Source organism: Pleurodeles waltl, chromosome 10 (assembly GCF_031143425.1).
Source record: "Pleurodeles waltl isolate 20211129_DDA chromosome 10, aPleWal1.hap1.20221129, whole genome shotgun sequence".
Classification (NCBI taxonomy): domain Eukaryota; kingdom Metazoa; phylum Chordata; class Amphibia; order Caudata; family Salamandridae; genus Pleurodeles; species Pleurodeles waltl.
Genome location: NC_090449.1, coordinates 824,084,442 through 824,107,903, shown reverse-complemented (window position 1 = coordinate 824,107,903; position 23,462 = coordinate 824,084,442). Strand labels below are relative to the sequence as shown.

The 23,462-nt window shown below is 41.3% G+C and overlaps 1 protein-coding gene across 11 annotated transcripts in view; it reads right to left on the bottom strand.

Moving 5' to 3' along the window:
- Window positions 1–23,462, bottom strand: part of TRAK1 (trafficking kinesin protein 1) — a 269,898-nt gene that overhangs the window by 131,345 nt on the left and 115,091 nt on the right. For all 11 annotated transcript variants that reach the window (XM_069211499.1, XM_069211490.1, XM_069211489.1 and 8 more), the window contains one exon: window positions 1,611–1,687. In XM_069211499.1, the coding sequence (XP_069067600.1) occupies window positions 1,611–1,661 (51 nt within the window). In that variant the 5' untranslated portion in view covers window positions 1,662–1,687. The remainder of the gene's footprint in view (window positions 1–1,610; window positions 1,688–23,462) is intronic.

Genomic DNA, 23,462 nt, shown 5'->3' with positions numbered 1-23,462 from the left:
GGCTTAAGTCTGAAAACAGCATTTATCTTCGACTAAGAGGGAATTCTATGTGTTTTACCATTCATTAACTAAGGAAGTACATGTAACAGTAGGAATTATTTAAGCAAGGTAACCTTTGTTTGAAGGTTTACTGTCTATCATACATATCCGGTTAAGATAACATAGGGTTAGGAGACAAAAAAAATGTAATGAACCACAGCAATAATAGTTACAAAATCAAAATGTACGCCTAGACAGAGACACTATTTGGCAATTTATGCCATCTGCTTCACACACCAAGGCACTGGATTATTTGTCAAAAATAAATACTGTTTTAATTATGCTTTTTGAGGAATCCTTAAGTGTTAAAACAGTAAACATTTAAATGAATAAACTTGAAGCATTAGGATTGATGTGATAACACAGGTAGCGGAAATGCACTTGAGCTGTTGCCAGTGGTGGCGGTGGTGTTGCCACTGAACAAGTTGGTAGTGCCAATATTGCTATTCTTTGTTATAAACAGCAGCTGGTAGTGGTTAATGTGGTGGTTTTCTTGCTGATAGTACAGATGATGTAGGAGCTGCTGTCAGTGGTAGCTACCAAAGTACTGCTGTGAGTACTGTAATAATAATGATACTGTGGTGAAGATGTAGATAGTGCAATCAGAGTGGCAACCGGGACTAAGAGTGGGAGGAGGTGCCTCATCAGCAGGCTGCTGATCATCTGTAGTAGCAAGGGTTAAGGTCATAAAGTGATCATGCACCTCAAGTGGTTGGTGATATTGACGTTGCCAGCTCTGGTACCACTTCACAAAGTGGTCAGTGGGGGGCTGGTAGCGTTGCTAAATTTTTCTATTTAATTGAAGACATGCTTTTTCTAACATGTTGTTTTGAGTTTCACTGTAAATTGCAAAGCTAACCAGAGAATCTAGTTGGGCTTAGCTGTCTATATCATGGGGGCAGGTGGAAGTGGTCACTAATTAAGCAAAGATCAAAAAGGACAATTATAACAAAGGTTTGCCAATGTAAAACAATTGAGACTCTCTGTTAAAACCTTCTTCATATATCATACTCTAGCATATGCAAAAGGCAAATATTCATAGAAGAGGATGTCAGATTTTAAAACGTATCTACTGTAACAGACTATCCTCTAGAGTCTACAATTTTAGTTTTAGTGCCACGAAGGGAAGAGACTCCTGGTTCTTAATTTCCTCAATTGTGAAAAATCCTGCAAGGCCTACCAATGTGGCTTTGAGACAAGAGTGAACCTAAACTGCCTGTAGAGTTATCTCATCAAGTATTATATTTTTTCTGCTGGTATTTCTAGTGGACAAAAACCCGTACTGTATTACACACACACATAACCAAAGCACAGAGCACAGAAATAAACCTCTACTTTTCATATAACAAAGCTACCATCTCACAATTTACAACTGTTTTTTTAATGAATAGTGAAGTAAACACCCATCTATTCCTGAAAACATAAAATAAAATATATGAAATTCTCTAAATAGTTATCTGGTGTAATGAATATAATTAAAGCAAAATAAAGAGAAATGCATCATTGTTTAATACTAGATGTATGTTTGAAAAGTGTGGATGACAATGCTATATTCAGTTCTAGTCACAAACCTCTTCGAGCAGACGTGTAACAGCATCTATATCATTGTATGTTTTAGTCATCTGGCCCACTCGTTCAGCACATAGAACTGCAGGAAAGAAAAAAAGAAAAATAATTATGCTGGACATGATTGGTGGAAATAGAATATTTTGTAGTACCAAGCTTTTTTACTTTGTAACCGAGCACTAGCGTCAGTGAGTTATTTGTCATAAAAGTGAAAGCTACTAATGTGAGATCTGAGATTCTACGGCAGGTGGTTAACTAATCTTGGTCTTATGGGTCAGAACATCAGCAAGCTTTTCATTTTTTTTCTTCGGTTTGTCAATTTACAACAAATTCTCATTAACTCTTTAGCTATAACTTCATTAGTTGAAACCACATGAGGTAATTACAGAAGCTCCAAAACTGCACTCATCAGCAGCTCATTACCAGATTTCTAGTCAGAGGAAATCACAGTGTACTCATATCATCAAATTATCACTGAGCCGTAACTTGATGAGTTTATTAGTTAACCTTCTTGATGTCAATTCACGAGTTTCTAATTATTGCTAAAAAAAAAAATTATATTTGGTAATCTACTTAAGTCTGCATTAAAGTAATACACTGCACGCTTTCTGCAACCACCACTAAAAAGGAACAGTCCTTTTTCAGATAATGAGAGTGAAAAGTGGGCTCAACACACAAAACATAGTTACACAGTTAGAGATTTTCAGTAGATGGGTTCATGTCAAAGAGTATAATAAAGCAATGGGGTCCAACATAGCCCTAATTAATGCTTATCAATTTATTCACAGGTACATGATATGTTTATCCTACAATCTCCATCAGAAACAAATCATATTGATAAAGATGTGCAAAGATCATGTTTTCATGGTACGATGGAGAGTGAAAATGAATGAATTATTTATCATTTAATTGTGCTGCCCCCTCAGTCAGTTTGTAGACTACATTACACAATCATCCTAGTCATATTAATATAATGTTGAAACAGAGAACAACTAAATCCAGATGTACATCATAAACCTATTTCTAATAATGCCCTACTTAAATTGGTCATTCAATAACTATGTAAGATGAAGGAAACAATAGTCCCGATTTGTTAAGGTGAGGAAATGTACCTCTCAGCAAGAACAACTAAGAAGAAATATGCCTAGAAGGAAAAACAAATTATTGACTTTGAGACAGCAGTCGTAGATGGTAAAAGAAGCCTAAAACAAAAAATATGCTAAGAATTTTAATGATTTGCCAAGCTGAAAGCTCAAAAAGAACAAAGATCTCAGCACGTAAAACATAGACCATTTGTTACTTTGTAAGCGTGTCATTATTTAAATAAAAAGTATGGGACAGCACTGTCACATTATTCAAATTAACTAAGGTATGGGAGCAGAATTTAGAGACCCACTGCCATATGCTTAGAAAATTCCCAGGATTTGAGAGGTAGTTGAGTGCAAAATGGACCACTTGAGAAATTCGAAAGGAAAGTTTAAAGCTGTCAAAAAGAACAGGTGTTATAGATGTACTAATTGTGTTACATGTAGCCATATTAACTTGCGAGATAGAGTTTTCTGAGATAAGGTAAAATAAAGCTTTTAACTCAGTGCTAACTGTAAAAGCCAATGCGTTGGGCATATGACACCATGTCCACATAGGTTTACTGTATATCAGTTAGAACAATATGAAACACATGAAAGGAGAATATCTGAATATATTAACCTACCAAAAGATAAGGAAATTACTTTACTGATACGTTTTGCCATGCAAAAACAAATCATTCCAACCTGGATATTTCAAGGTATAAATATTATTTAAAAAAGTTTGATGGCGTGGATTATAATAAGATAGGGTTGATTGCCTTTTCAAGTTGTATTTAAAGCTGCAAATTAGATTGCAGATTCATGCCTATTTTTACATTTCATTTTTCACTGGGCCGAGTACATTGGAAATGTTTTATTATTCGTGCAACTATTTTTAATTCCCTTTAAACCCTTTAACTTTTTTTCTATAAATATTGTGTTACTACCAAATCTGCTGCTATGAGACTAAAGATTAATTAAATAATTCATGGATAAAGTTCTGGAAAGTAAAAACTTATATTGTAACATTGGCCAGAGTCTGATCGAAATGAAGAATGCAAGAAAGCAGCATTCCTCAAAGTCGGTTATTGGAAGACAGTGAAGTTGCACCCACTAACAAAAGAAATGTGTTAATTTAAATTTCAATGAGAATTGAGGGTGACTACAAAAGGAATTGAGGATGCAATAATGCATCAAGGTTGATGAAAAGTAGTGTGAAGTTACACCTTACATGAAGAAACGCAAAGTCCGTGGAGAGATAGGCTACTGGAGGAGCAAACACTCTGAAAATAAGTAAAAACAGAAGAATGCATTTAGAATGGACGTGTACAAGCACTGATTATGTGGTAGTTCAAGATGAGTGATTGAGTGAAGTGCCTTATCAACTCTTTATTTTTGAGTGTTTTTATTTCTATCATGTTTGGTGTACTAACACTTTGGTATTTGAAATATGACTCGTTCCCACACAGAACAGGTTTGTTTTTAAAAACCTGATGAGAAATCCTCGTAATTCTTACTAACTTCTTGTGGATTATCCTCCGCTTCATGTTACAAATGATTAAGATACATTTAACAATTAAGTACTTTGGCTGTCTATAAGGGGCTTGACAATGGGCCTGAGGATAAAGGTGCAAATCCTAGGTCTAGCTTCCCTGACCATTCAAATGCATGATGGTGCACATGGGCCAACTGGTAGGTACATATTACACACAACTGAATACATGTACTATGCTTCCATTGGAAATAAAAAAATTAATAAGATAAATTTACTTTTAAAATAGTAGTGTAATTCTCATTTTGATTGCACACTTTCATGTAGCTCTAAACATGCCACAGTACTGCTGTTGTAGAATTGCTGGTTATATTATTTACTCTAAAAGCATGCTAAGGCATACAAAACAGTTGAGCCAATAGGATGGCTGCAAATCTGGGATCAGAACCTTCAGAGGTGTACATTCTGGAACATAGGCCTAATTTGCCAAGGCAGTTTGGAACCCGTTGTGCTATAGACAGGGAGGTCTTGGCAGACCCTGGGTTCTGAGGGGGTGAAGAATAAAGGTGGGGAAATCAGAATACTTTAGTGAAGGAAAGCACAGTACGTTTAAATTATTTAATTTACCTACAAAGAAACGTTGTGAAAGGATTCAAAGTATATAGCTATGTATAACCATTTTCCATAATTGTAATTGCTGCCAAAACTACATTTACTTACGGCTATTTATTTTTGTACCTGCAAAAACTTAACATTGCTTTGCTCTTATTACAACATGCACAAACATAGCTAAGGGCACGGCTTGATCTAGTGGCAGAATGTAATTCTTCTAATGGTGCCACAGATTTGCATATAAAGGATCGCCGGACAGTTTAATGCATACAATGATAGTCAGTCCAAAGTTATTTTATTTTTAATGTGTGTACATTTTGCTGGTAAACAGACGCAATTGTCATCTCAAACAAAAGCATTGCAGATAATCATTAACCACTATCACAAAAAGAGGAAATAAATGTATTTGGAATGTGTAGTTCTGTCTGGTATTCAAAAGAGTCTCCAAGTACCAGGAAATCAATTAAACATTTACTGGGCACATCGCGCCAACCAGCTAAGTGCACATGGTTCACAACAAAGAAGGATGGAAAAGCTGACATGAAAACACATTAAATGGATGCTTATTTTGGCCAAACCTAGTATAAAACAGGAAGAAACTCAGAGCAATGAACTTTTTGTGACACAAAGTCAAAGCACTGCATTAGAGCACTCTAAAACATTCTAAAGGCTCTCCTGATAACTGGAAATGGTTATGTACAGATATTGTATGTTCTTTTAATAGATTCAAACATTGTTCACTGAGGACAAGACCTTGTAGAAATGTGAATGCATTGCACTTCGGCAAAAAGGGTTTTAAGTTTACATTCCACTTACAGTAATCACACAGAGGTCATCATCATTGCATTTTTTCTTCAAGCTTAAACCAAACTTACAACAGTAGTTGTCTGGACCTTCAGGGAAAACATGCCCTTGCACTGGCCAGGACTATAATGAAGAAGCCAGCAATCAATCTCACCAAGTGTATGCTGAGCAAGGTGGCATTATATTGCAGACTACTTTGGTGCCTCCATTCCCCCAAGGACGGGAAAATAAAAGTTGCAATGCAACGTTAATTAAATTGTTTTATTTTGATATGCCTGACATAGTAGTTGCAAGTGGCGAGTATCAACCCTCATTTTTGTGGGCCAGGACTTATTTTCATCATGTGATGTTGGACCCAGAGCAAGGGAGAAAAGCCAAAGGGAGGAAAAGTTGGTAAAATAAAAGTTAGGAAAACAGTGAAAAAGATAAAAGGCAGGGACAAAAAGAACCTGCAAGAGTGAAATAAACAGACAACAAATATCGGGTGGTGAAGGAAAGAGGCATCAGGTGGATTCAAGACGAAGCTGCCTTGGTAATAAGCAGCATCGGCAGTGGTTCTTAAAAAAAATCTTTTCACCTTTCACGTTTAGTCCTACATCTGGAGTAAGGTTAGATTTTTTTCTATTTCCCCCCAAAACATCTAGTGCAAAGATGTGGCTCTCACAACTAACCAGGAGTACTCGCAAGAGGAAGCATTCCCGCATGCATAGATAAAATAGAAATACATGTAGACCTGCCTAAATGCTTACAAAAGGGACGTAAGCATGCCCTTGACCAAAGTACATCTCTGACTAGATGCAGCATGCAGCATGCAAAAAAAGCCTTACAACAGTTTGTGAACATTGCAATAAATTACACGTTGGTGGGTGTTCACCAATTATTTAAGGTATCTCAACCCTGGAATGCATAAACCCCACTAATATGAGGAAATGTGATCTTATTAAATTGTAGTGTGGTGACATAATTTTATGTGTGAGTAAATACATTTAGTACTAGTGCTAGTACACTAGCATTGAATATAGCTTTTCTGTAACTCAGACTACCTCGTTTGGTTCTTGTATAGTGCCCCAGTAACATTATGAAATCATGATGTAGAACTTAAAGTTGGCGATTGTGCAGGCTTACTGAGGTGGTGTCACCAAAAATCATCTACTTAAATGTGTCCTGATTAACTGCTATCTCTTACTTGCTAGTACTCACAGAGAGTGTAGCCTAGCTGCATATGGCCTAGCAGCAACATGTACCATACAAGGGACTGGCAACCATCCTAAGGAGATTTCTACCCTTAATAACAGCCACCTGAAGACCTATTACATATAATTAGGATAAAGGGGCGGGGAACCCATGTCTTCCCCATGTGTGATATGAATTCTCACTGACATGAGACATCTAAGCTTTAATAATAAAAAGACTGAATCAGACTTAAACACTGAGCTGCTATGTCCAACGCAGCGATTTTTTGCCCACAATCTATCGCCATAAATATGGTCAAAGGTGGTGCAGAAATCAATTAAAGCACAATAACAAGGAGGGTCTCGCATTTCCAGGTGCAACTGGAGCCTTACGGAGGGTGACGGTTTGAATCAGCATTCCATATTAAACTTGGGTCAATAATCTTCTAGCATCAAGCCCATGCCTCTGAAGGTTAATGAACTATATTAATTAGGATCTTCACTGCCTGGTCTAGCATTGTTGAGAAACTATGATAACATGGGTCAGGTTTGTTTCCCTATTTAACACAGGTACAAAACTGCATTTCAATTAGGCAGGCACTTTCAAACTACGTCCTATCGTAGAAAAAAGAGCCTTCAAATGCATCTTCACCATGGAACATACCGTACAACTTTGGAGCAGAGTCTATTTGGAACTGCTGCTCTCGGTGGTTTCTGCCCCAGAAGTGCCTCTTCTGTTTGATAATTCAGCCATACGGTCCCCTTTACACTGTCATCTACCGGAGTCTTAAGGAACCTCTTCCTCTCCAAAGTCGGCTAAATTTAAAATGTGTTTTAGTCTTCGCTGGAAACATATTTTCTGCTATATACCTATGTGAAAAATGGCAAACCAAGAGCCACCAGTTTCTAGAACACCATTTAGTTCTTTTCCTTAAAACTGTTAAATATATAGTCCACATTCATTTTTTGTGTGAATTGGGGGTCTAATGTACTAAGATTCAAGTCGCAAAAAGTGGCTGCCAATAGCACACTGACTTGTTGGTACCTGTCTCTAATTTGGCCTATGTATTAATAAGTGATACTTGCAGATGCAGGGTATCACAGAAAAATCTGCCTAATGAATAATAATTAGGCAGGTTGATATCAGCGGCTGCCTGTGATTTATGACGTACACAGGGATGGTGGCATGCAAGGCACCGCAGAGAAGGTTACATCCCAGTGTTTGCATTCCCAAACAAAAAAGTGTTTTTCTTATTTTCTTTTAAGCCAGCCATGTTCATCAAAGGATCCAGTGCTGCTTTTGGAATAAAAGCTGTCCTATTCGGGAATTCTTCTGGAAGAGCACTCACAATATATTGACACCTGGGAACACATGCCTGCTCACCCTCAAGTACGTCCAACAGGATTCACAATGGGGAAAGTGTCTCAGAGGGACAAATTACCTCCTTATGAAATGGCTACCATCTCATTTGATGTGGTGACGACTGATTAATGTTTTACTGTCGTAAACCTTTGGTACATGCCATTGAAACTCGCAATTAGGAGGGGAAACCTCTTTCACGCTTGCTCTTAATTCCAATATTGAATGGGTCATAAAACCAATTCAGTGAAATAGAAAGGCTTTTCTGATTTGCAGTTTGTAAAAAAAAAAAATTAAGCAACTTTACGGTTGCAAATGCTGTGAAATTGTGAATCACAGGGTTTGCAATCTGAAAATGGTGTTGCACATCTGGTCCTAGCTCTCTAAACTAAATGCAATCCATGTCAATTTGGTTGCTCTAATGAACCTCTTCATATCCATTTAAAACATGTTCCTACTGATCAGTCATATATTTCTGAGGCTTTCTTTTCACTCCTTCTCTATAAAACAACCGTGGTCTACATTCTAGTTTACCAGGATATAATTTCCATTTTATCACAACTCTATTATCAGCACAGATTTTCCAGTTAATGTTTTTTAGAATCTGTATTTTCAGCAACTATATTATTGTTTCGTCAGTGTCTTTTCCAGGCCAAATTGATAACTTGAGGACTTATGGCAATTTGTTGGTCAGCCCATCATGTTTTAATTCCCCACACCGCACTCACTGCTACAGGCTACATAGCAAAAACTAACTGTCCCTCTCCATCACTCATTTTCTGAAATCAATGAAAAGGTTTCTGTGGGTAGTGTTCACTTTCAAAACATAAAAGCAATGAGTAGAGAAAAGCTGAAATCCTAGTAGGTTTACCAGGATAATCTTCGTTGATGCTGCTATTGAGTGCAATCATAAGGCCCAATTAAATTATTTTCAATATACAAGGCCCTCTGACACAAATCTTGACAAAAACCTGTGTACACAAAAGAAAAGTTGATACATGGTGTTGCATATAAAGAAACTTTTATTGAATTTAGAATCAATATTTTTGCACTTGTATACAAAAGGATCTATAATAATTGTTTTTCTTTGGACCCATGCTGGAAAGGTATTTGTATGCTACATTTTATATGGAATTTTATATAGTGCAAACTCGACCCAAAGATATTGGTGCACTTTCTATGAGCACCAGTTACTTAGCTTTGAGAGATTCTGTGATTTACACCGGATGTTTAGCTGGTGCAAAGCCTCGAACACGCGTAACAAGTTGCAAAGTTGGAAGTTCTGAGCGTTATGCTACATCGTCTCCCCACTTTGATGCGAAAAGGCTGTGATCAACAAAATACCTTTATGTTTCTCTAAATTCAATATCAGATTTTAGAACACTGCAGACACTATGTCCCATAAAACCTCAGCAACTAGATCCAATCCTCTTCTTTCAGGTACCCAGCACATCTGCTACAAAAGACACCAATATCAATGGCCACTCTGCTTGAAAATCGGTTGCACTTTCTCTGGCCAACATCATGAACTCTTTTATAGAGATTCTATCATTTTTACAGTGTATTTCTTTAGTCTACTCTTAGAGAAGCAATTCTGAAAAAGAGGTACATGTTTCAGCATTGTACTTAACAAGTGCTATAGATACTCACTTTGTGATCTAGCAATTGAGCATCGCAAATCGGAGAAAGTAGCTTTTCTTCAGACTTATTAACCAGGGAAATAACACTGAATGAAGCTGACATAGAAACCTGCAGCAGTCAGCTAAGTTTTAATTTAGAAATGTAGGACATTGAGATGAAAAATTATAGTTAGGTTGAAAAAGAAATCCCAGGAGAACCCTGAATCAAAGGCCTAGTTTTCTAATTGAGAGACTAAAAGTCTCTCATCTGGAGGGTGGAGAATTTTTTTTTTTTAAAACAACAGAGAATCGGTGCTGTGTTCCTGCCCAACAACTCTGCTGAAGGTGAGGAAAATGGACTGAAAGTGTCAGAACAGCAGTAAAGACAGAGGGTGCAGGTAGCTGTATCGGCTTCGAAAAACAATAAGCACTGGTGACGCTGATGGGTTTAGCTTTACTGAGGTAAAGGTAATATAAATATTTATATTAATATAGTGAAGTCAGATCTATTTTCAAGGCTTGTTGGTCTAGGGACACTTGGAGATGACAGAATGATTAATTTGTTTGCAATAGAATAAAGTCATATTATTGCTGCTAGCACTTAAGTCAGCAGCTACCACTAAAATGTTTTTTTTATTATCTTGCTTAGTTCCTTGAAATAAAAATCTACAAAAGGCCAGCAAACGCCATGGAAAGAGTTACAAAAGTAGTGAGTGAGGGGTGGGAGGCATCTCCACACATTCAGCCCACCTTACATTAGACTCCTCATCAATATTTACCCTGACTCACCAGATTGCTTAGTTTGTCTGAGGCCAAGGACCTGATTACGATGCAACTCGGTGGCAGGGGCCAGACACTTGAGGCGGAAGGGTTAGCATATGTGGGGCCCTTTATATTAATGCACACGGGCAGTGAGTCAGTGCACACAGTAGCCATGCTGCTTGGAAATGTGTGCTACACTGCATGACCAGGTGTTGCCCAGGATGCACTTGGCACTGCAGCACACTAAATGCGGACACACTCCAAGAAGGCCCTATGTAGGGATGCAATTGATGCAGCTGGATTCACAACCTTACACTTACATACTAGCTCTAAGGGAAGTATGTGTCTTGGGGCCTTATAATCTCCATTAAAGGTGAGGCGCATTTGTGGCACTGGAGACCAGGGAAAGTATCCTTTATTGCTTGCTCCTGCATGAGAGTAACCAACTGGTCTACCATATCCACAGACGAAAGGTGGCAAGGAGAGACAGGAAATATTCTGCCAATCAGCAGTGCACGCCAGATTTTAACACTTACAACATCTGACGCTCCAAACACCAAATTAGTGTTTCTGGGGGTTGAAGTCATGGCTGACCTAATGCTTCACTCTATGCAAAGTATAGATTTAGTTTGCAACTATCTAGCCAGGCACTGGTGTATCCCTGTGTGTCTGTGGCATGTATGAATCTGTGATGTAACCGCAACTCCTTGCAATACCAAACATGTGGGGTTTAGATAAAACAAGGAACCCGGTGTGACACTGAAGCCATGCTCACAAGGAGGAAAGTGGCACTAGGCGAATCCAACAGCTCATTGCCAGACAACTTCTCAAACAGGGTGACCCCAGCAGGACAGCATTTTGCCAGGTGTTTGGCATGGCTAAGCATGGGGCTCAAGGAGAAGCACCATAGAGTACGCCTCACCCAGGGGGTCAAGAGGGAACTGTGGCTGGGATTTCTGACAAACATTATTGTAACGCTAATCTGGAGGGGACCCTGGGTAGTAGCGATGCAACTTGAGCTTTTCAAAGATGCTGCAGACGGCAAGGGTTTTCTGTGCAATTCTGGTTAGCATAGACAGCAGCAAGCTGGCGCAGTGCATGGCATATGTGCGGGGTCATCAAGAACATCACAGTCCTAGAACTCTTTCCCATAGTTGTCACCTTTACCATAAGTGGGGGACAGACTGGCAAACAGGCAGACCACACTATGATATGATAACCACGCAGTGGTGCAGACACTGAATCTCGGGACCGCCCGATGCCCCAGTTTGTGCACCTGTTGCGCCACCTGACGGGATGCCAGCTGTGGGACAACATTGCAATAAGGGCTAGGTCACGATAATGCAGTAGCTGATGCCATCCCTTGTTACCAATGGCAGAGGTTCAGGGAGCTGGCACCTCGCGCGGACCCTTGCATGACCCTAGATCAGTGCAGTTTACAATTTGCCACATTAGGTGATCTTCATAAAAGTATAAATCCCAAGCATTACCAATGGTAATCATTTTGGTGCTTCTACAGTAAAAATGGTTTCATATGCATCATTAAGGACCATAAAACAGATGTTGTGCAGCCAGCACAGAATTGACAAATAATAATAATGTTTCCTCTTGCAGAGAAGTAGAATATGGGCCTAAGGCAAGCAAGCACAGAACAGGTTCAGTACAGACCGCAGCTTCACAGCTCACGTGCGGCTGTCGGGTTCCCGGGTGTCCCCCTCGCCCAAGACTGATACCAGGGCATATTAGATTATATGCAGCATCTGGTATGCAGCTATCATCATCACAATGCAGACTGGTTGACATACTCTACACTACTCAACTGATCCGTCTGTGTGTCTTTTCTTTGATGCTAAAAGGGCACTGCCAAGTCCCTTCCGTGTTCAGTGACAATGAAAAAGCTCCATCTCAATGCTGCCCACTAGCGATCTGTAGAAAGCTGCCCAGCCATCTATGAACTGTGTCTTTCTTCAGTAACTGGATTTCCTTGTTCCGGAGTTGGCAGACTCTTTGTGAGCCAGTATGTCATTAACTTTATTAGAAACGAAGTTCCTTGTACGTATGCCAAAGTTTGGACCTTCCCTGGGTCACCTACCTGAAATCAGCAGAAAAGATCACTATTTGCAAAGACACACCTGCATGCAGTCTGAAATGATGACCACACAGTGGATGAACAATCACTCGCAGGAAAATATCCTTCTTGGCAGCAACAGGGACAGCTATGGATGAGCTAACCAGTTATAGAATTGATGGGTCACTACACACAACAAGACCCTCCTAGCACCGTTCCTAATTCACCAATGATTATAAAACGAGTTTTCCGATAGCCCTTCCCTCACTTTACTTATTGAAGTTGGTTAGAGTCCTTCTTAAATTGAAGCCACTTATACATTACAATAAAGCAAAGGTAATTAGATTTTCAAGATCCTCTGCTGAAGGTAAGAAGTAAGGGGCTTCGTCTCATTCAGGAGTTAATTTGTTTGCAACAGATCACTCTGACATGCTGCAACACACGATTTTGCAATGACGGCACTCTTGCAAAAACTGAGAAGTGACAAGGAAGGATACACTCATCTATCATGTTACCTGCATGCCTACGGTCTCTCACAACTGTTACACATCACACACATTAAATGGCTGCACCGCTATATATACACACACACACATTTGTAAAAAGTAAAAAAAAAAAAAAAACTATATGATTACTCTTACAAATTAAACTATGGTTCTTTCGTCATAGCTGTGATTCTCTTCTTAAGAGCAAACACAATACCATATAAGAGAAAAATATATATAATACCCTATAACTTAATCTGTAAAGCAAAAACCTCTAAACGATTGTTCTATGCATTGTTTCCCCGAAGGCCCACCCTGGATGCAAAGCCTCCATGTGTACAGACTGGTGTTTGGAATTTCCATGACAACGCATGCCCCAAGCCCATCAACATCAGTGATAGCCACCTGGGAAACCAGACGTCACTTGGCGGACAGCAAAGCTTGCCGAACATGAAAATCTAAACAAACAAACAAAACGAAGGTGAAGCCATGGGAGAGCAGAAGGGCAGATGAAAGGTTCACCATGATTTACATGCAATGGAAAGTGACTAAGTGCTTCCTCAGAACCCCAGGCACCATATCATTTCCTCAAGGAGTGCCCGGGTGCGCAAAGGCCATCGCATCACAAGCTCTGCAGGGCAAGCCGCAGAATAGATCATAGTTAGGCTGCTTTCAATCAGCACATTTATATCTCAGGATCCTATTGCACAAGTGCTTATGTGCAAAGTGCAACAGACACACTTTCATCTACTCTGGGAGGTGAAAGCCTGAAGTGACTCGGGTCTGATTTCAACCTAGGAATGCATAATCGAAAAGCCTGGCATCTCTTTAACCATGTACTACAATGACCCAAAATAATGGCTATCCTTGGAAACACCTCTACTTTCAGAAATAAAGTTCATATCACTTCCCTAAAAGTAATTGTTAGTAACCACCAGCAGTACTGTGTGTGAAACAATATACGTTAATGAGAGGTACCACATTTTCGGGAGTAGCATCGCAATGGTAGTTCACCTAATCCAGCCAAAATTGAAGATGCTAACAAATCTTGAGCAAATTCTCACAGCATTTAAAGAACACATATTTTAGTTATTTAAATATTTTAAACACGCCTGCCGCTGCAAGAACATTAGACTTAATTATTAAACTGATGTGTACAGAGATGTGATCTACAAACTCAACGCCTTAGTGTCAGCAGTCAAAGTCCAACATACTGTATTGCCTCGACAACCACATAAACTACGTTCAACATTACTGGTAGTATAGCTCAGGCGGAGAGCAGTGAAAATGAATGGGGCAAAGTTAATAGCCATGTAATATTAAATTACAAGGCACCCAAGCAAACAAAATAAAATGCATAAAGACACCTCTTGCAGTTAGTAGTTTTCCGTAGGACACATATAGTTAAACCTGCGCCGATGAAATGGGTCTTCCCAGCACAGACCAGAAGAGGGTGGCTGCAGTTACCAGCTGACCCTGGAGTGCGGGGCTAATGGTAAGGCAAGGGAGTTCATGAAACATCCCTGTGAGCTAGGGAAGCCCACCCCTGTCCCGCCACCTGAGTCGCTCAATACCTTTTTGTTGCTTTTACCGCTGATGGACTGCCCACACAATGCCAGCGCAAGGAACAAATGCAAATAATATAGATGGTTTCAGCAAATAATTTAAAAGGGAGACAGCAAATCCAGGAGGGCTAAGTGTGAATACAGATCAGGGGCTTCAGCAAAAGATAAAGACACTAATCAGCTCTCCACATTGTGACCCATCCTTTGTACCCAGATTGTCACTAACCCCAGCTCTGTGTATGTTGATGCACCCAGAATTCCTGGGACTGCTGAGGTCAGTATCTCCATATTGAAAAAAAGGTTTTAAAATATCCCTCCATCAGCTTTCCATGCACTGTGGTTCTCAGCCATATTAAGCCCAGCTCATGATCCCCAAAGAGTTATCAGGCTTGACAAGTTAATACTATAATTGACATCTTGAATACAAATGAGGATCAAGCCAAGTGAAGTCATTCTGACAAAAGCATTCAAGTTTTCAGCGACCATGGGGGTCAGAGCGATCAATCTAATTACAACAAGACCATTGACCTAAGCCACTTTAATGATGCTCAGATAAGGTGTCAACTTCAAAGACCTTTTCATGTTGCCCCATAATGTTTTTTATTGAGACAGGAGAGGGCAGGGAAACATAATCCATACAGCTGTTGCTGGTGCTTGCGAGACTAGGACATGTGTTGTTGATGGCACTAATGGCCACACCTGAATCCTCTCTGATGTACTGATATCAAAATATTTAGACAGTCACAGATTTCAAATAATGCAAATCTATTCTGACATGCAATATGCACATTCTTCCACTACTGAGAAATGAATAGAGTTCACAAAGAGCTCACGTAGGCTGACTCGCATCATTCAGTAGCACACCAGTAAGAAGAGCTCCGAAGAGATCCAAAAACACACCTATCGTGATCTGCATCATAAGCCAGTCTCCAGGACGTAAGTTATCCTGAGTTATTACAAAGCAAATCCATTACGGCCAACAATAAGTGTCTCAACCCAGTATAAATGCATCACCAGAGCTCCTGAAGGGGGCCTTCACCACGATATGCAGCACACCCTGATACTGCAGTACTGAGACATGTTAAACATCCTTCTCTGCCCTGACATGCTTCACGCACTAGTACATCAGAACAGAGCTCTCACAAAACACCTCTACTGTGATTTACGGAGTATGATGGGACTTAGATGGTAGTAAGATTTTTTTAAAGAAACTTATTTGGCCACATACACTGGTAGAAAGTTCAAGTAAATACCTCTTTCTAGGAAGAGAAATAAAGGGTCTTACACATCTGCTGTAGAGATCAGCTCACCGTGGATGGACCCTAGATAGGCCAACACAGCTTTTCATCGTTACTCAATACCACTGAGTTTACCAATATGACAAGTGTAAAACTGTCTAAAAGTAAGGACAGAACGCAGTAAGCATTCCAACCTACCACGTTTTGTAAACAAAGGGCTTGAAGTGAGCTGGCAATAGAAAATAGTTGAGTATATGCAGGGAAACCATAACATTGAGGGAAGAGATTCCAATTCTAATAAGACATTTCAGGTTTAACAGTTTTCTTCAGAGATCTGCAGGTAACCCATGGGGTGAAAGATTACAGTAGTGGTAAGACAGCAGTGTTGGGTAATGCACTTGCTGCAGAGATCTGCAAGTAACTAGTAGATTGCGAGAGACAATCTCCATTGATAAGCTTCTCATATTAGTACTGCTGCAGTCAGGTATATGTTTACAGTAATGGGGTAGAGAGGGCTTCCTGGTTGCACTTTCTAACGGCAGTGAGATAAATGAGAAGGTTTGCATGCCAGTTGCACAGATTTGTGTGTAACTCTCAGTTATAGTTTCCAACCCCAGTGCTATATGGTAATGAAACTACTTCTGATAATGTAGGCTACCTGCATGTTAGACCTATTCGCTTTATTGCGGTCTTGCCCTGTTGGAGGCGGCACATTGTGGTTGGCTGAGGCGAGGCCCTAACCAGGCAGAACCTACTACTCCCCTGTCAGGGGTGGGTTATTACATTCACTGTATAACCTGCTGTCACCCATGGGTAGCTTGGCACAGAGCAGTTAGGCTTATCACTGGGGCAATGTGTATAGCAATGGCACATCACTACCACCCAACAATTGAACTGAGCATCACAAAACAGACTTCACGCAAAGTGTAGGTAAATATATTTTGTATTTAACACACACAAACACAACATGAACATTATATAAATATGGGCATCAATCACATTTATTTAGACATATAACTAGTAGTACTAGGCCCAACTGTGTTAATATGACTTTAGCAGTATGTACACATGAGAAAAAAATACTTTCCCTCCCAGCACCCTCATGTGGTGCAACAACGTTTGCAGCACAAGACCCACCCTAGCAATCACCCCAATTCAAAATCAAACAGTCATAGGATGCAGATGCGTCCTGGTTCCCAACGATGGCAGCAATGTGTAGATGCAGAGAATCTCAGCACTTTTTAAAATAGCTCCACAGCCTAGGCTGTACAGGTAAATTTCAAAGTCAACCGTAATAGTAAACAACATGCACAGCACCCCCACGTGGGGTGTAGTCAATTCCAGGAAATTACTCCCACACACTTGCTCCGCACCGCTACACAGTGTCACGGATATCAGGCAGGCTGGTATACACTCGTGCACACTCACTCCCAGCACCCTAGTGCAGTGCTCCGACACTCGGTAGGTGAGTTATCAATGAGCCCCCTTTTGGACCCAAAGGTTTCTCAATCCTCCAACCAATTCCCACTCCCAAGAGGTAGAGATGTAGTAACCTTTCCCCGGATACTAGGCCGACTGCAGCCGGTGGTTACACTTATTCAGGATCCCGGGGCAAAGGAGGGAGGAAGAAAGAGATAACGGCTAATCAGTCAACAGTCGACAAATAGAGGTTTGCCCACAATTTGGAAAGTTCACTCAGGGGTCTCCACACCAGCCTTCTGGCGCGGGCCCCATTATGCAAAGCACTGGGGAGGATCACCTTGGGACACACACTGTTCACAGTGCCGCCCAGCCAAGGTAGACACTCCAATCCACAAATAGTTACCAATTTTGCACCTCCCTCAAAGGAAGCACAGTGTTGGGTGCGCAATGACCTGAGTCGCACTAGACAATTCCAATTGCTCACACAATGTGACCAATGCAGTGCCTCCCTGGAATGAGGCACAATGGTTGGTGTGTGATGACTTGAGTCGCACCAGACAATCCCACTTGCACACGAAAAGTTACCAATGCAGCGCCTACCTGGAATGGGGAACAACATCTGGAATGCAATGATTTGAGTTGCATCAGACAATTCCGAATACATGATTATTTCCAATCTCGAACCTCCCTGGAATGAGGCACGATGTCTGGTGCGCAATGAAGTGAGCTGCACCAGACAAATCCGGTCACAGACTGAGGCGAGTTCATTGGTGCCGCATGAGGTGGAATGCCACACTGCTCCGTGTATGCCCCCAACTCCGAGGGTCGCAACCAGTGACACAGCCACCACAGGCAATGAGCATGCAGTCAGGTGTCGCATGAGAGAAATCCGCACACTTGTCAAAAGCGGGCCATGCTGGGTCCCGCAACTGGTGAATCTGCTCACTGCCAACCAGATGCTTAAGTGTGCTGTGGCCCCACGATGAACTGACACATTCGTTGAATGAGGGCAGTACTTTGAAAGCTTTGCACCGGGCAAATCCAGTCTCCAGGTGCAATGCTTAGTTCTACACTCACAATGCTGCAACCCGGTGGAATCCAGCAGACAACTTATATGCGTAGGAGGGCACCTCTTTCCAGATGACACAGGTAGAAGTTGTAGGTCCCTCTCAGGAGGTCTTTGATGTCCCTGAGACCTCCACAAAGAACAGGGGGCAAGCCAACAAGCCCTTGGAGAGCAAACTTCAGAGTGCCACACTGCAGCAAGAAGTTTGTCCTGGGCAGCCACGATGCAGGAAGAGCGTGCGGTCCCTTCCCAGGGCAGTAAATACTCCTGTGTACAACAGATTCCTCTGGCAGTGAGCATCAAGCAGTTCAGGGTCTCCGCCCTGCGTTCTTGCAAGTGCATCTCTAAGTTGCTGAAGTGTGGTACCCTTAGTTGTAATGAAGTGTGCCTTTGAAGTTGGGTATGGTTGAAAGGGGTCCACTTTGAACCATAGATGTCTCCCCTAAATTTCAGTCCTGTCTGCCATGAGGGCATGGAATGCAGATCTTAATCTTTAGTAGGGCCATGATCTGGCTCCACGAGGCCAAGTGTCAAAACCTCTCCCTCCAATCTATCCAAGTAGGCCCTCAATTGGCAGAGGTCTGTCATTCCAGTTGCCTTCGTTTTATAGCTGTCACTGGGGAATTCACAGATTTGTTTTCCCAAAGCCTCTAAAGAAAGTTAGCTGAATAAAAAAAAAGGCACACAAAAGGAGTTTTAGATCATAGAAATGCCCACTTTCTAGAAGTGGCATTTCCAAGGCATTCCTCACAAAGCCACCTTTACCACTGGAAACGGTTTGTCATTGTGAATCCAATGACAGAAAACATTATGAGGCTGCTCCACAGCAATCTACTATTGCAGCTAGGATTAAGTGTAAACTTCCTCCATGTGAACCTATGGCCAAAGCAGCTCTCAATGGTAATGAAAACACACATAGGTACATCACTGTGCAAGTATGCACATACTGGCAAGCTGTGCCAGGCCCAGTATATGTATATGAAATCACCATTGTGCAAATGTGCACATGCTGGCAAGGTGTGCCAGGCTCAGTATTTATGAAACCACCATTTTGCAAGTGTACACACACTGTTAAGCTATGCCAGTTTCAGTATATACATGAAAATACCAAGGTGCAAGTGTGCACATTTACACCACTCCAAGAGGATTAGTAAAACCTCAGGGAAGGGCCAACCTCCAAGGTAGGAAAAACCACATGGGGGTTCTATCCTACCAGGGCATGGGACACCTTTGTATACCTGCCCTACCTTCAGCCTACCAACTGCTCCACCCTCCTGGGGATTTTAGGGGTAGGGGAAGGGCTACTCATGTTTGGCCTAGGTGAGGGAAATGCCACCCTGAGTGGAGGCAAACCTGCATCTCCTGAGGCCTGCACTACCAGGCCTAATACACGCTGGTCAGGCTACCCTGGTGGGAGGCACAATCAGTGCAGCGTCCCACTGGTGGCCAGGGCCGTACCTGCCCAAGGTATATGGTGTACCTTTTTACAGGGCACGCCTGGATACAGCACCTCAACCAATCACGTAAGTGCCCCTTGCTGGCAGGGCTGGGAAGGGTGCACACACTTTCCCACTGCAGCACAGAGTCCTCGGGCCACGCAAAGAGAGTCTGCAAAAAACTGGGAGGAAAAAGCAAAAGGATTCAAGGAAATCCCCTAAAAAAGGCTATGTCCAACATCCACCAAGCATTTTGCCTTTCCCCCTCCTGTTTTGCTGAATTTGTTTTTGCTGGCCTTAGTACTCTATTCATTTTATGGCTGCTACCCAGTGCTAAGGTGCTTGTGCTCACTCCATAAAACATGGTAAAATAGGCCTACACCTCATTGGCATACTGATTGGCATCCTTAGGGGCTTTGCTTAAACCCCTAGTAAAGTGGTATACCATATACCCAGGGCTACTAAATTAAATGCTACTTGTGGGCCTGCAGCACTTGTTGTGCCACCCACTTAAGTAGCCCCTTAAAACATGTCTCAAGCCTGCCACTGCAGCCTGGGTGCAGGTAAAAAAAAACAAAAAAAAGTTTGAGCTGGTAAAAATAAAACCCTTGCCAGGCTTAAAACTCCCTTTTTACTACATATACGTCACCCCACAGTGTAGGCCCTAAACAGTCTATGGGGCAGTGTGTGGTGTATTTAAAAGGTGGGGCATGTACTTTTAAGGTTTTTCAGTACTGTGATGTCTGTTTCTACCATAGTATAACGTTGGGGTACCATATTACATTTAATAAGTGATAACTTTTATTTGGTGTCCAAAGAATTGTAATTTAAAATCCTCTTTAAAGGTAAAGTTAGATTTTAAGTCACAATTCTGAAAATGCCACGTTTAGAAAGTTGCCATGTTCTTGTCCTAACCATGTGGTGCCTGCAGCCTGTTCCAGTGTCACATGACTCGGTGTATCTGGCAGTTGGCCTTTGTGTATACACAGACACATTGGGTGTTGGCAGGGTGGGCCATACTGGCAAGATGAGGGGCAGATTTGGGTACAGCCCTGCTTCCCCTTCTAAGAGAATGCCTTAGATCACACACAAAGAAATTCACACTAGCCTTATGTGACTCCTGACATCCTAGGACCAGGGCAGCGTGCAGGAAATTCCAGACACTTCTGTGGGGAGAAAATTCCAAACATTTCTTCCACTTCAAAGCTGGCCCCTTATATAAAATTAGCAACCTCAGACCCGCTCTTCAGTTCCCTTCTGGACCTCTGGAGGACTCTCAGAGGGCTGTCTTGCATGTGGCCTGCTGTGCACCACGAGAACTGCCCTGCTGCCTCAAGCCTTTTTTGTGTCCTCGAAGGACTGACCTGCTCCTTGAGACCTGCTTGGAAACTAGACTTTCAGAGTGACTCCAAGGGCTAATTGGCATACATCTTGATCGGAGCCTAAGAGACCTAAAAGGCTCCAAACATCTTGAACCCACACCAGAATCTATTCTGAGTGAGCCCTAACCCTCCAAGTAGTGCCCCTCCCGTCGTGGAAAATTGGAAGTGGTGCAAAAGGTGCCCAGATAGCCCAAATCCAAAAACATGGGACTTAAAGAAATTTCAGCTAAAAGGTGATCTAAAAAACAAGAGAAAACCAACCTACCTGCTTGCAGATCTCCCCCAAGGATGCATTGCTGGTCGGCCTGACTCTGGGGTAGCTTTAGATACATTCTTCTCCGCAGTAGCAAATCCTGTCCAGGGGCCCCCTGCAGAAGAAGCCCTTGTCATGCTACAGCATGCAGATTCGTCTAGCTAGAGATGTTCTACTTCCGTAAAAGAGACTGAATCTAACCGTATATATATGCACTGCAACTTCATTCAGCAGCTCCCTGGCAATGATGCCTACGCCTTGGACACCACCAGCTGCCTTGCCCAGATGAACTTTTCCTTTCCAGACATTTCTCTGCAAAACTTCTTCCAACTTCTAAGATAAGCAGAACCCAGCCCCATCCACTTCACGCATCCCAATCATGTACAACATGGTCGGCCACAACTTTCAACTTTGCTGCTGTCCGCATTTGGCACTTTGATCCATTAGTTGCTATTTTTCACTTCAAACAATAAAAAAATGAATAAACTCCAGCTCTACTGATTGGAATTTGTTGTTCAATAATATGTTTTTAAAAATCTATTTTTCTAAATTATTGTGGGATTTTTCTTGTGTTGTGTTTTCACTTTATTGCTGATTGAGTGCTGAATAAATACTTTACACATTGCCTCTAAATTAAGTTTGACTGCTTTTCTGCCAACCTGCCAGAGGGTTAAGGACAGGTTAATTTAGTGATTTTCTATGATGCACCCCGAAAAGGATAGTGGCAGCTGCTTGAGAAGGGCTAACACCGCTCTCAACAAACAACCCAATTTCTCACACTGTATGTCACACGTTCCAACTACGGTAAAAGAATTCAGGTGGATGAGCCTGCTGCAAGCCAGGCAGAACCTTAAAGGTGAAAGGATGCAATCCACTAAGGACTATCTTGTGGGAGAATAGCATTGGGCTGTGCCAGCTACAAAGTTCTACGTTTAAGATACAGTTCACTACTCCTACTTTTAGTAGTATAGCTCAGCTGCTTAGCTTTTGGGAGAGAAGGGTGAACAGCCTGCAGCCACAGATGTGGTTGCCCAGAGAACCAACTTAGTTTTTTATTCTTAACCGGTTCAACAAAGTGAGTCCATTTGAAGTGGTTTGCAAAAGGCATAAATAACTCAGAGGCTTAGCATTTTTTGAAGAAATAATAATTACAAATATCTTATCCAAAATGTTCCTCTAAGCAATTTTCTTGAATTGGGAAGCAAGACTCAAAAACGAAAGTAATTAATCTTCTTCCCATCTCCTCTCTCTAGAACAGGAAAACATGCAAATGAGCAAAAAAAGAGCGCAAAGCTGTTCACTGGGTGTGATACGAATTAAAAAGGTCCAATTCCCCAAACCATAATTATAACGCAAAGGGCGTATTCAATGTTTGTACTACATTAAATGATAACTAGCCACCTTCACAAAAGAAGATAACTGATGCTGCACTTAAAATAACAAATTAATCAGACTGGACCTCACCGCACCATGCGATCTCTCATAAAATACATGTGTTTCTTGTTTTTCCAGCCTGTAAAACAGCAGGACATAAACCATATTTATATGAGAGTCCTCTAAGAGTAATATGCTTATTACCACTCTCAATATCTATTTACAATAGTTGAGGAAGGAGCAAACTCGTGGCTTCACCTCGCTTCAATAGTGGCCCCTCCACACACTCAATAATGGGAATAAATAGCATTTTGCAATAGGGCCATCCTTAGCTGACTCTAATGCACTGCTCATGACCTACACATGATGTCACAGATGACATCCACAATGACACCATCAATAACTTCAATGGTGGTATTTTCATTTTCAATCAAACGTGAATCTTTAGGTATGGCTCAGATCACTTATGAAATCTGTTTTCGTTTTTGTTAATGCAGTTTCACATATGTCCACAAAACCTTCCTTAAGCGCTACACATGCACTCCCATTTGATCCTGTAAAGGATTGCACAGTTGGACAACTGAAAACTTATCAAAACATTCAGCTTAACATCCGGAGTTAATTTTGTGTAAAACGGTTCGGCAATTTTTGAGAAAACAAAAAAATATGGAGATCTTTAC